The sequence below is a fragment of the Solanum pennellii genome, chromosome 11 (genome assembly GCF_001406875.1).
Source record: "Solanum pennellii chromosome 11, SPENNV200".
NCBI classification, from domain to species: Eukaryota; Viridiplantae; Streptophyta; class Magnoliopsida; order Solanales; family Solanaceae; genus Solanum; species Solanum pennellii.
The window spans coordinates 48,313,746-48,327,901 of record NC_028647.1 but is presented as its reverse complement, the minus strand read 5'-3'; the positions used below and the strand labels follow the sequence as shown (position 1 = coordinate 48,327,901).

The window sequence follows — 14,156 nt, the reverse complement described above, 5'->3', positions numbered from 1 at the left end:
ATAGTTTTTTTTATAAAACGAGTAATCCCTATATAAGAAGAGCATGGACGCGTACCAATAATTCCTATAGATTGAGTAATTCCTATTAGTATATGTTTCCTATAAATTGAGTAATTCCTATTAGTATATGTTTCCTATAAATTGATATTAGTATAGTTTCTATTAATTGATATTAGTATAGTTTCCTATAAATTGAGTAAATCCTATTATGTATTAGTATTCTCAGAAAACATATTGCAGCTTTAACTCCTCGTGATTTTGAAGCTTAATTCTATTCATCACCAATCTGGTAAATACATTAATTTCTTCTTTTTTGTCGATTAATTAACACCAATACATTTCTTAATGTTTTTAATACTTGTTCAAGTCTTGTTTTTCTGGTAACAAGAAATTCAGGATTATTCTTTTCTAGCCGTTAGGGACCTTGGTTGACTGACTCTTAGGAGAAGAATGAAAGCATAATTTTCTTTAAGTGTAGGCAGAATGGGAAGATCAAAAATACAGGTGGAACTTATTAAAGATGACAAGAAGAGGATGAAAACTTTAGTGACACGAAAGGCTGGCTTGCTCAAGAAAATTTCGCAACTCTCTATACTTTGCGATATCAAAGCATGCATGATCATATATGATGAAGGAAATAATAATAATTGTGAAATGTGGCCGAATGATTCAAATGAGCTCATAAATCTCTACAAAAATCAACCATTTGAAGGACCAACCAAAAGGGGTAAAACATTGTGCGAAGATGAGATCAAAGTAGAAAAGGATCCGGATTCAAGATTTGACTATTTCGAGAATGATGAAAAGAAAAAGGCTGATGCGATCAAAGTAGAAAAGTATCCGACTTGGGATTCAAGATTTGACTATTTATCTCAAAAAGAATTGCAAAATCTTGTTGGTGTTATCTCAAAAAGGATGGAGAATGCAAAAGGAAGAACAGAATTGTTGAATGGAAGTTGCTCACTTTCTCATCAACAACAAATATGGGATTATAACAACTTGATGAACCAAACTACTACTCTGTCTAACAACAACTTGTTTCAATCAAATATTCCAATTAGTAGTACTGTGAATTCAATGGGAGCAGGGATGGATTATCAATTTTGTACTGCTAATTATTCTATGATGAATGAGTCTGAAAACTGGTATGGAGTTGGTTCAAGTTTGACAATGATGCAGCATAATATGGCAAATAATGGAATTGGTTCAAGTTCAACAATATTGCATCCTATGGGGGATAATTATGGGATTATTGATTCAAGTTCGACAATGATGCTGCCTATGAGGAATAACGAAATTGGTTCAAGTTCGACAATGCAGCAGCCTATGTATCAGTACCCTTTCATGTACAATGGCTCTACCCATGTCATTGGTTCAAGTTCAACAATGCAGCCTCCTATGGGGCAGTACCCTTTCACAAACAATGACGACTCTACTGGGGATATTGGTTCAAGTTCAACAATTCAGCCTATCGGGAATAATGATGAGATTGGTTCAACTTTGACATTAATGCAACCCATGGATCAGTACCCTTTCATATGCAATGACTCTACTTATGATCTGTCATATGGATTTGTGTAGATTTTATTTTTTTGATCATCAATATAGTTTTACAGTTTGTCTTTTGTTTAATTCTGAAGCTGTTGGATCGGAGTAAACAAATTAGGAACTGTTTTTTATGTAACGTCCTGTACCTTTTTTGATGAAAGACAAGGAGGACAAAAGTAGTAGAGGAATATGAAGTAAAATTTGAGCAAATTAATAAGCTAATTTGTAGTTCAAACTCATTGAAGGGAACTTCAAAAACCATCATAATACTTGAAATATTATGTCATGTTGGTGTGCAAGTAGTTGAAGTGGGAATGGACACATACATTGTAAGTGTTTTCAATTTGAGGAATTTGAATTGTGCAAAAGGAAGCAATTTTTTCTTTTTTTTTAAAAATAAAGTTCATTAGGAAAATAGAAAGTATACTTTTGAAATAACCCAAAAAATGGATTGTAACTATGTATGACATAGCTTTGGCTGTGGAAGTTGTAAGTGAAATTTTTTTCCTTGTTCAGCTGACGGTACGATTGGGGATCACATATCTCTCTTCTACTTCCTCATGGTGGATTAGAGAGATTTGATGTATGCATTCCTTACAATGTCTCAACAAATGGAAACTTGTAGAAACATCAAGGAGTTAATCTTAATTTGGAAGATATATATGCATCGTCAAAAGTTGCCAGCTCCTTCGTTCTTCTCTTGACATGCTTGAATCTTGATAGGAAAGTGCCTCCAGTTTCGGCTATCATCAGCAATGTCTATAAATTTCTTGAGGAACAAAATATATATCTGCAACTGGAATTGGTAATTGGATTACTTCAACTGACTTTGTACTGGTTTGTTAATGTTCCATTTCTTTAATGTGGTTAGACAACAATTTCCTTGTCTTTGCTACTAATAACTTTTGCTTCATATAACTCACATTTCTGATTTGATGAAATTGATCTTACTCCTCTCTCACACTTTTTTGTTGTTTTATACTTTCCCCTTCTATTTTCCATTTAAAAATGAATACCTCTTTCTTTTTGTTTGAAGCAATCATATTGGGTAAGTATGTAATTTAATTAGGAATCAGGATACAGTACTCTATGTAATGATCCTAGTAATAGTATCATGCTACTCTCTACTGATGCACTATTATGCATATAAAATATATTTAAGTCAATAGGTGATGTAGTTTTGAAATGGTGGGCTTGATATTACTAGTTTTAGTCCTTATTTGTCAGGGAAAACTACCTATATATCCGCCTCTTTCTTTTTTTTTTCATAATTCCCCTTATTCTCTACCATTTCTAAAATTTTTAAAATTTCTTATTTTCCTCCTAAAACTGAACTGCCGGATACATAACTCACCAACTCCGAAAACTAAAATTTATCACTTTTTGATTTCACTATACAAATCTCTCCCTATTTTCTTATCAGTTAGTTTCTCCGTTACTTTTGAAATTCAAAATCAAGTTTCTATCTTGTCATAACTAATTTAAAGTGAAAAGGTAATCTATTGATCTCTTCAAACTATCTGTTCATGCTTTATTGTTATTTATTTTTCTTAAAGAATGTTGAATCATATGGATGATGCACCATCTTTTAATCTTGATTTTACACAATTAATTCAAAATCAAGTGTTTTTGATTCCGAAGATATTGAAATTCAAAATCAAGTGTTTTTGATTCTGAAGATATTGATTGGGCTAAAAACAGATAAAAAGAACCGCAGGATCCACAAATAATGGTGAAGGTAGGCATTGAGAAGTTGAAGGAGCATGTAATATCGGATTTGTCGTGAGATGGAGAGCACTCATATTATCCGTGAACAACAATGGAGGACACATCAGATGGTTCTTTCTCAGTCGAAGATTGATAAGTTTTATGTTGTATAAACTCCCGAAAAAATGGTGAGGTGCGAGTTTGTTGAATCTGCAGAAAATTCATCAACAAATTCATGTTTCATATTGTAATGTATCAGTATTTAAATGTAACTAGTTCTCGGAACGTGCATCGCACGTTTGTCCCCTAATTGATATTAGAAAATTTTAATTTATATAGCTAAGTTCAAATCTAAGTCCTTTCATATGTAAGTTTAACATAAGAATATAACTGTGCACAAAATATAACATGAAAATCTTGTGTTAGATGTTGAAGGTTTGATATATTAAATATTTCATGAAAAATAAACATTTTATTTTATCAGAGGAATTAATATATTTTAATTACTAAACATAAGTTTTAATAATCAAAAAAGAAATTGTTTATAAAAAAGATACGTATAAAGAAAAATATTACAAAATGTTTGGGCGGTATACCATCAAATTTATAGAAAAAATTACAATTTCAAACGAAAAAAAAGAAGTAAATAAAGACATGACATCCATAAAAAAAGGCATCACATTAAAATATATAGACAAAAATATTGTTACACTAATTGAATTACATTTTGTTAAAAGTAGACTTATTCTAGACAAAACATGACTTACTCTAGACGAAACATATCATATGTATAAAAAAACTATAATCATATAATAATAATAAATAGGGAAAAGGGTCTGATATACCCCTCAACTTTGTCATTTGGAGCTGATACACCCCTCGTTATAAAAGTGACTCATATATGCCCTTACCGTTATACAAACGGCTCACATATACCCCTGCCGTTACAAAATGACTCACATATACCCTTCATTTAACGGAAGTTAAATAATTAATTTTAAATTTATATTTATTACTTATAATTTTTTTAAAATAAATTATTTAGTGGTAAATATGATTCTTCTATAAAAGTTCAAGATATATTTTAATTATTTTCATACATAAATTATTTTTTGACTTCTTTTATTATACTTATTGAGTTTCTTATTCTTATTTTGTTTTTTTTTTCTTTCATTCCTTAGTTTAAAGAAAAAATAATTAAACTATTTTTTGTGTGTATTGTAATTTAATTTCGTATTCGAAAAAAAACTTGGTCATCTACAATAAGTTTTACAAGAATATCAGTGAAACATAAAAAAATTTGATTATCAAAATAATAATTATAAATTAGTCATTGAAACAAAAAAAAGTCATAAAAAATATATTTGACCAGGATTAAATTTACTCATATGGGATTATATTTTTTAGAAAAAAAATAAAAATTTAGATTGAAAATTATTTTTTTTTCCATTTCCGTTAGAGGAAAAGGGTATATGTGAGCCATTTGTTTACAAGTAGGGGTATATATGAGCCACTTTCATAACAAGGGGTATATCAGCTCTAAATGACAAAGTTGAGGGGTATATCAGACCCTTTTCCCTAATAAATAAGACAAACAGAAAAGAAGGCATGAATATGTTAAGAATAAAGATAAACTATATTTTTGAACTATATATTAAAGTGTATATATACACATATATATATATATATATACATATATATATATGTATACATATATATATATGTATACATATATATATATGTATACATATATATATATATACATATTCTAAAATAATATTATTCAATGTATCATTTAGTCATTTTTTTACTATACATTATTTTTTATGTTATTTTTACTTTTGCACTTATTTTGTATCTCTCTATAACAATTAAGTACATGAATTTTTTAAACATTTGACATTACATATAAAAAGGAATAGGTACAAATATGTTGGTTTAAAAAGATAAATGATTATTAAACAATGAAAAAGACATAATTATTATTTTATGGGATTTAACATGTTTATCCTCAAAATAATTAATGCTAAATACAAAATGTGATTAGCTTTACTATATATATCCTAAAAATAGAAGAAAGGATGAATACAATAATACAGTAATCAACTACGAAGTTATATTTAAAAACTCAAAACGATGGAGATGTGAAAATAAATATTTACTTGCATTTTCATATTGGAGTCATCTTGTAACTATCATAATTTACATATTTCTCAACAAAAAGAAGATGAATGAATATGCATGAAATTTTAAAGAATACAAATAAATAAAATAGTAAGAATTCTTATAATTACAAACTGATACTGAAAATTTTACAAGGGATGTAGACTAACCTACTGTAATATGCAAGATGATTGCAAACTTGAATAAAACAAGGAATATATATAATGTGGTGTGAGTGTGTTTGATAGACTCTTCATTACCCCCACTTATCTTACAAATTAAAGTTGAAAGGTTATTAGACTCTTCATTATCTACATTTAATTAGTACATGAATATATGATGCATTTAAGATCTTATTTGATGCATGAATTTAAATATAACTTTTACTTAATATTTAATTAAATAAATAGATATTAATATTAATTTATTTTAGAGGTAAAATAAGGATAAAATGATAATTCAACTTTGAGGTTAGAAGCTTCCCACTTATAATAATATATGATTAGTTAGTATGTCGTTCTTCGTTTATCGATTGTTAATATGTTTTGGTTAGTTAATCAAAATACATTAATGAAAATATAATGTTTCACATTGTAATCTTAAGATATTATTTACTAAATAATTAATATCGTTTTACATTGCTTATTCATTTTTAGAAATATAAAAATATAATTCAAATAGAGAGAAAATATAAATTTAATAAAATAAAATTACAATTTAATTAAAAAAATAGAAATTTATATCTGCTCGTGATGATGGAGATGAGTTGTAATCTTGGTGACCGTAATGATTGATATCAGTAATGGTAGTGGTGATAGGTGTAATGGTAGATGTAAGACTATCTGTAGTGATTGACGCAATGGGGATGGTTACCAGTGGTGGTGATTGTGATAGTGGAGTCCGTTGATGTTAGTAGTTGGCGTTGTTGATAGTAATGGCTAAAGAAGTATGGTGGTTGATGATGGTGTTGGTGATAGTTAGGATAATGGAAGTGATTAGTCATACGGCAGAGGTTGTGCTGGTGGTAATGACAAATGCAGATTCAATTATAATGATGGATGTGGTAGGTGTTGTAGCAACTGACAATCATCAGTGATGAGGATTGTCAGGTGGTTAAAGGATCTGACCACAGAGAGGTGGTTGATGGTTGTGACAACAGAGGTAGTTGCTAGTAATAATGGTTGTACCGACAAAGGTGGTTAGTAATAATGGATAGTGGTTATGACAGAGTGGTGGTTAAAATGTAATGATATATCTTAGTTTCTATTAACAGGACAACTAAGCATATGAGGCTGCTGGAGAAACAGTATGCCGAAGACATTTCTAAACAGCAAGCATAAACAGTTTATTTTGCACTTAACATCTTTGAGCATACCTTTATCCAGCTGCAGCATAATGCAAATGATCTACTAATATCATTTACTTAACTTATGACTTCAACAGAAACTAAAGCCATTTGGTTAGAAAAATTTCTAACTTTCAAACAAAGGAACCATCAAACAATGTCTTTTATACTGATAAACGAGACATTGGAATCGTTGCAAGAGTACACGGTAAAAATTAAGAGCAATATTACAAGGATGGGAATAGGAGCCAAAAAATAGTGTTCTTGTAACAAAACAACAAAAGATTCCTCTCACCTTGAGCTTTCTCTATTCGTTTGTAGTTAAATCTCTTTCTTCAACTCAGCACGTCCAAGAAGCTGATCGTTTGATTACAGGTTTCATTTGCTTGTCCTCTTCCAATGCAATCATTCCCAAATGTGAAGGATCCTCCAGCAACATTTTTGCTACAAGATATCCAGCGATTGACCATGTCTGATACTTTCTCGCTTGTTTACCAATATATCTTCCAACTGTACCATCATAATATTCAGGCCAGGAGTCCTTAGATAAGCGGCTCTCAGCAAGATCTATTGCTCGTCTTGCAATTTGTGGTCGTCCCGTCTTAATGCAGGCAGCGGTTAGCAACCATAAAAGCACTGCAATTTAAGATGCACATTAGACATTGCATTAGAGAGCATGACATCAAACTTGAAGCAATAGCCTATGCATCTTATTTCTTTTAGCCAGTGCACAGAAACAATATAGATGCTTCTACGGAAAGTGGGAGAGTAAATAATTTATGAAACACACATTCTACTAGTAAAGTTATTAAGTTTTTTTAACACAATATGAAGTCCCATAACTAAACTAACTAATAAATCCAAGTCATGCTCTACACTCCTTTCTCTTTCTGGACAAAGAAGTTACACTACGAAATCAGGTAAGTTATTATGAAATAAAGTAGCAAATCAAGTGAAGTGCTGAAGGAAGATGGAATAACCTGGCCAAGATCCACCATTATGGTAGCTCCACCTGGTATTCTTGGGATCACAACCAGTTATATGTCGCCAATCATGATTTTCTAGTGCAGGATAAGATATTTTTAAGGGCATTTCTGCTACTAGCTCGTCCCAGCGTGCTTCTATGAGATCCATAATAGCGGAAGCTTGTTCTGGAGTGGCAAGGGAGGACAATATAGCAATACAGTTACCTAAAGCAAACCATCTGAAGTCCATCCTTGCAGGACTAACATTCCCAATAAAGTACCCACCACGTTTAGGCACAAATTCAAATACCCAATCTGGGATTGAATCAGGGATAACATTAAACTTATTTACTGCAGTATGAGAATATTCTTCAGTTTTATAGCGGTAAATGTCGTTTAACTGTTGGAAATCAAGCCAAAAATAATTTCTCATGTGATAACTCAATGCATGTAGACGCTTCACTATTCTCTCAACGAATTCTCCCCCTTCTGTATCGTGCTTCAACATTGCCAAAGCACTTCGCAATGCCATAAAGAAGAGTGCTTGGATCTCAATAGGATAACCATAGATTCCCTGAAATACCAACCATCGTAATTTAACAACTCAATAATATCTTTTCAAGGACATGACTTTCATCCATCTATTGTGCACAAGCAGTTACAAAGCAATTCTGTTATGGTAGTCACATCAAACCTTTTTTTAGAGCAGAGAAATCTTCTGTTTCAAGATTTGGATATTAGTGGATGACGGGCCCGCCCCACTAGCCTTCTCTAATAATGGGAGTCACATCTATCATTTTCATCAGGATAAAAACATTGACTGGAGGCTGGCTATTGTCGTGAGGCAATTCAGTTCACATAAAATTCCAAGTCATACATAGATCAATTAATCATCAAGAAGCAAAACATGATGCTTATTATGTGCTTCAAAGTACTTCTAACTATGATTATAACAGAACTCCAAAAGGTGATCTTAAAGTTATACAGAACTTTAGGCTTTCGCGTCTAGTATTAGAATATGGATGCACAAGCACAAGGTAATTAGCAGAAAATTTTATTTCTTGAACATTTTGTTGAATACTGGGTAGCATGTATGAAGAGACGTGAGATAGGAAATACCGATCGTAGTAAGAAAAGTAGAAGTTGTATGTCCTTAGCGGCTGAACAGAAGGAGCAAGAAAAACAAAGGGAAAAAAAAGGTAACTCACAAAGTTGAAAACGAAAAGGATATGGAAAGTCATCAGATGAGATTATATACAAGACATGGTTTTTACTTTTTAGTAGCATTTTCATCACAATACCAATCACAATCAGGTAAAAGAGATAAACAGCATACTCCAGTTATCTCATAGATTTGCAACTTTAGCGACAATAAAAGTTAAATAAAGAAACAGATTAAACAAGTATCACTTTAACATAAAACACAAGGAATATAAAATCTATTGTTACATGCTATAAAGAAGCATCAATAAACTTTCTATAAAACTGCTTCAACATCATCACCGCCCTTCTTTATTTCTACATACTTGGTAAATAACAAATACAGAAGCATACAACACAGGAAAGACGACAAATGAAGTAAAAGCAGCTTAAAAACAAAAGAGTGAAAGCTGCCAACCTACAACAAAGAAATAGCAAGCAGGGGCAAAGTAGAGAACGTGTCCATATGGTGGCTAGTAGAGACAAGATTGTCAAAAATGATGAAACGAGTTCCAAATCCTTAAAACAACTTTTAAAATGATATAATTATGTTTACATGATCAAACAACTGCACTGTTCTAAATCAAGCTATGAATGCATAACCTAAATATGGTGCAAGCATAGAAACTATTAAAACGCATTGAAATTGATGTTGGGATCGAAATAATCTAATAATTGCAGATACTGACAGCAATAAATCAGATGACAAAGAAAAACTATAAATATTCTTAATGATAACGGTTTGGTCAATTGACTTACATATGATAAAGACTAATATGAATAAATCTTCCCCTAAACAAAACTCTCTATATAACTACAGTGTGGATGCTACTATGTTCTAGGGGAAGAAAGGATCTTTCATTTATACAAGTCCAAAACTTCTCTTACAAGAAAGTATTAACACAATGATAATTAGGGCCGTTTGGCCATAAATTTTCCAAATAATATTTGGGAAAAAATTTGGCAAATAATGTTTGTCCATATAATTTGTCATTATTTGGCAAATATTTTTGACAAATTTCCAAATACTAAGCTAGCGTTTGGCCATAAATTTTCAAATATTCTTGGCAAATATTATTTGAGTGAAAATTTGGGTGACACGTGTTTGGCCATAGGATTTGGGAAATATATTTCACTTTTTTAGAAAAATATGATTTATACCCATAAATTTTAAAAACTATTAAAACTAACTATAAGTTTGTATTACAAGTCAATTGGATGTTCATTACAACAATAACAAATAGTTTCCATCACACTAGATCAATGTGGTAATTTGGAGCGAGTGCAACAAGTATCATTCCATACATCGTGAAGTAGACGAAGAAACATGATTTTATTACCTTGAGTTAATTTGTCATCATTTTCATCAACAATCATATCATTATTTAATATTCACTAAATATTTCATCACTATTTTGGTGTTCACGTAAAAAAATTATGTAATACAACACAAACAACTACTATAGAGGGTGGTTTTGGAAAAGATAAAAGTTTGGGGTAAAATTTTAATTTTCAAAAGATCCCAAATAATGAGATTTGGCCCAAATACTAGAAAAAACTAGTATTTGAGAATTTGGGATATTTGCCAAAAAAATTTGGCAAATAATGACAAATTGTATGGACAAACATTATTTGCCAAATTTTTCCCCAAATATTATTTGGAAAATCTATGGCCAAACGGGTCCTAAATTTTTCTAGTATTTGGATCAAATCTCATTATTTGAAATCTTTTGAAAATGAAAATTTTACCTCGAACTTTTATATTTTACAAAAACACCCTCTATAGTTGTTGTTTGCGTTCTATTACATAATTTCTTACGTGAACACCAAAATAGTGATGAAATATTTAGTAAATATTAAATAATGATATGATTATTGATGAAAATGATGAAAAATTGGCTCAAGGTAACAATGTCATGTGTTTTGTCTACTTCACGATGTACGGAATGATGCTTGTTACAATCACTCCAAATTACCACATCCAATTGACTTGTAATACAAACTTATAGTTAGTTTTGATAGTTTTTAAAACTTATAGGTATAAATCATATTTTCTGAAAAGGTGAAATATATTTACCAAATCCTATGGCCGAATAAATGGTGAAATTTCACCCAAATTTTTACTCAAATAATATTTGCCAAGAATATTTGGAAATCTATGACCAACGCTAGCTAAGTATCCAGTTACGGTAATAAGTTGTGTTATATCACAATCACAAAAACAACCAATAATATACGCAAGTTAGGGCAAAAAGACAACTTACCATCCTTCTATCGATCATTGAGCATCCATCAGCACAGAGCAAAGTAGGAAATGTATCAAATCCTTCAGACAAACATAAGCTCAATATAAGCCTCATCCCCCTTTGGCACTCAGGAGTTTCAGCAAGACTGACATCTCCGGTAGATTTTGTGTATGCACGGAGAAGAATTATCCACCAAAATCCAGAATCAACTGGAGCTACTCTTCCAATGGCACTCTCACCAAAATCCGCCATTATCGTATCTGTCTTACGAACAGGATCATGAAGAACCTTGAAACTAGCCGGCATAACCCCTTCCCCCAGCTTGAATCTATCTACTCTTTTCTCCCACCCTTGAAGCTGTAGTGTCTTCAACAGGAAGTTCTTAACTATATCAGGCTCTCCATTCATCAGGAAGGCCAGAGCGCTAGGAACAAAATCTCGAACAAAGACCTACACATCCAGCAAAAACTTACATAGATACTTGAAACATGCTACTAAAATCGAAAATAACACATCCTGATCAAGCAAAATTGCTCAACGTAAATCTGAACTTCCCCATTACTGTATCTCAAATATAAATTGATTTCCAATTTTTTTTTGTCAAAAGTAAGACCTGTATATAAAACCAATATTATGGAAATTACAACATAACTAATACCGAAAGAGAAACTACTTCAAAACTGGTATATTTTATATAACAAGTACCTGATCATAATTGAGGACTTCCTCAGCAGCATGATCCACTGCAGCAATTGTACCAACTGGTTGGCCTCGAAAGTGAACCATGGAACGGCGTAGAGCATCCCAGGCTTCAGCAACCATTGGATGTGGCTCAAAAGAGTTTCGTGCCGATGAAGCTGGGGTGTCCAACCCAGACCTTCCCGGCGAGTAAGCATTCTCATAATTATCTAAACCTCTAGATAACCCTATGGATAACTCACTTAACGACCTCTCATCAAAAGATCTCTGCCTCTCTATGTTAATCCTTGGCTTATCAAGAAGTTTCGAGAGATCAAAGTCATCCATCTCCGAAATGGAGCAGTGAGAGCTAACATTTTTCAATCCACTACCTTCCATCCTTGCTCTTAAAACCTTCAACTCACTCAAATACAACAATTGCCCGTTTAGACAATTAAACAAGCTATATACACTCATATAACAACAAAAACTTTGCTCATCTATTTGTAGAAGAAAATGACATAGCTAATTGACAAAAACGGGCAATTATATAAAACAAGAATATCAAACATATGGGAATTAATATGTATACAAGCCATTGTCAACGGTCAGGATAAACAATCACATATATATTATTCAAAAATGGAAGTTATAAGAAACCAAATCAGGCAAATAGTGTGGCCCAACCGAAAAAATCAGAAAAAAAAATTAATAACTATTTGCAATATTCTCCATTTTCTCTTTAGGGAAAGATAATTAACCAAATAAACAGTGTAGTAATAACAATTTAGTTACCATAATCAAAATAACCTTATCCACAAATTAACGCTCTTTTTTAAAAAAGCATACTTGATATTGATCAGAAAATAAACATAACTTGAAAGATAACCAATAATAAATTAAAATTTTAAGCTGAGAAAACGAGCTGCATTGCAAAGTCCACTGTAAAATTACGAAGAATTTGAGATCCAATTACTTGAACAAGAGCGAAACAAAAGATAGTTAAGCAAGCTGAGATCCAAAAAGCACAAATACCAAGAAAATAGAAAACTTATAAAAGAGAGTAGAGTCCAGAGATAGACCTTAGCTGAGAGAAAAAAAGGTAGTATTCTGCCGGAAATAATGGACTCGGAAGCCGGCGAGATAGCCGGAAAAATAAAAATAGAAATAGAGAGAGAAGAAGGGGGTAAGTAGAAAATGGAAGAAGAGGGGAAAAAAAGATCATGTTGTGGAATGAAGTTAATTTATAGAGTGGAATTTTTATTTTAATTTTTAATAAAAGTTGACATTTGGGAATACTCTAAATGGGGCCCACAGAACCCCTATTTTACAACCTATTTACCTTTTGTGTAAGAAGAAGAAGCCACAGCTAAGATATTGCAGGATAAGAACAAGACAGTACTGTAATTAATATATAATTTTGTTTTTTTAAATTTAAATATATTTTTATATAATTTATACATGTATAAATGATGTGAAAATAAAAAATATAAACCAAACACGACCACCTCTTTATGAATTTATTTATTTTTTTAAAAGAAATTGCTTTAAAAGGAATGTTAGTTTATGTATTTTGGAACTTTTTAAACTTAATATCCTACTTGACTGACATGATTAAGAACATATGAGACTAAAATGTACTTTGATATAGTTTTAGTTTAAAAATTGCGAGGTTTTAAAAGTATATTTTATTGACGGTAAACTAATAGCATGTTTGATCAATCTTTCAAAATCACTTTATTCTGAAAAATAATTTTTCAAAAGTATTTTTTTTAAAATAAATTTTGGTGAGAAATAGTTTGAATTTTTTTTGTATAGATACTTTATGTTTAACCAATAAATTTGAAAATACTTTTAACTAACAATTAGTGGGTAGTGTTTGTTTAAACTTTTAAAAGTGCTTGTAAGTGTATTTCTTTCTCAAAAATGTTTTCAAAGCAAACCTACTTATTTCCACTCATATTATTCCTCAAAAATATTTACTTTGTCTAAAAGCTTGGCCAAACATCACACTTTTTTTAAAATAAAACTATTAGTCTCCCAAAAACTTAGATAAATAGGCTATAAAACAAATAAATTAAAATGAAGTGAATACTAATAATGCTAAATTTTATGTGATAATTATTCTTCTTCATTTTTATAACCAAATAAAATGTATTATGATATTTAATAATTTTAACACATGAATTGTTATGTTGATATTGTATTAAAGAACGAAATCTAAAAAAATTACTTAGTCTTCACACCATTCAACCACCCATTTCTAACTTAAAATAATACTAAAGAAAATGAGGAGTCCAATTT

General features: G+C 30.9%; 2 protein-coding genes across 3 annotated transcripts; one reads left to right on the top strand and one right to left on the bottom strand.

Moving 5' to 3' along the window:
• Positions 1-483: 483 nt before the first annotated feature.
• Positions 484-1,581, top strand: LOC107003894 (floral homeotic protein AGAMOUS-like). The gene has a single exon (XM_027912731.1). The coding sequence runs from the start codon at positions 484-486 to the stop codon at positions 1,579-1,581; it is 1,098 nt and encodes a 365-aa protein (XP_027768532.1).
• Positions 1,582-6,907: 5,326 nt separating this feature from the next.
• LOC107005081 (probable alkaline/neutral invertase D) lies at positions 6,908-13,080 on the bottom strand. 2 transcript variants are annotated; one of them, XM_015203572.2, is made up of 5 exons: positions 12,935-13,080; positions 11,880-12,276; positions 11,193-11,624; positions 7,744-8,302; positions 6,908-7,399 (listed from the first exon to the last, which is right to left on the bottom strand). In XM_015203572.2, exons 1-5 carry the CDS (start codon positions 13,075-13,077, stop codon positions 7,104-7,106), a joined length of 1,827 nt encoding a protein of 608 aa, XP_015059058.2. In that variant the 5' UTR covers positions 13,078-13,080; the 3' UTR covers positions 6,908-7,103. The 2 variants fall into 2 exon arrangements, with proteins under 2 accessions (XP_015059058.2, XP_015059057.1); XM_015203571.2 differs by having other exon boundaries at positions 11,880-12,266.
• Positions 13,081-14,156: the final 1,076 nt, after the last annotated feature.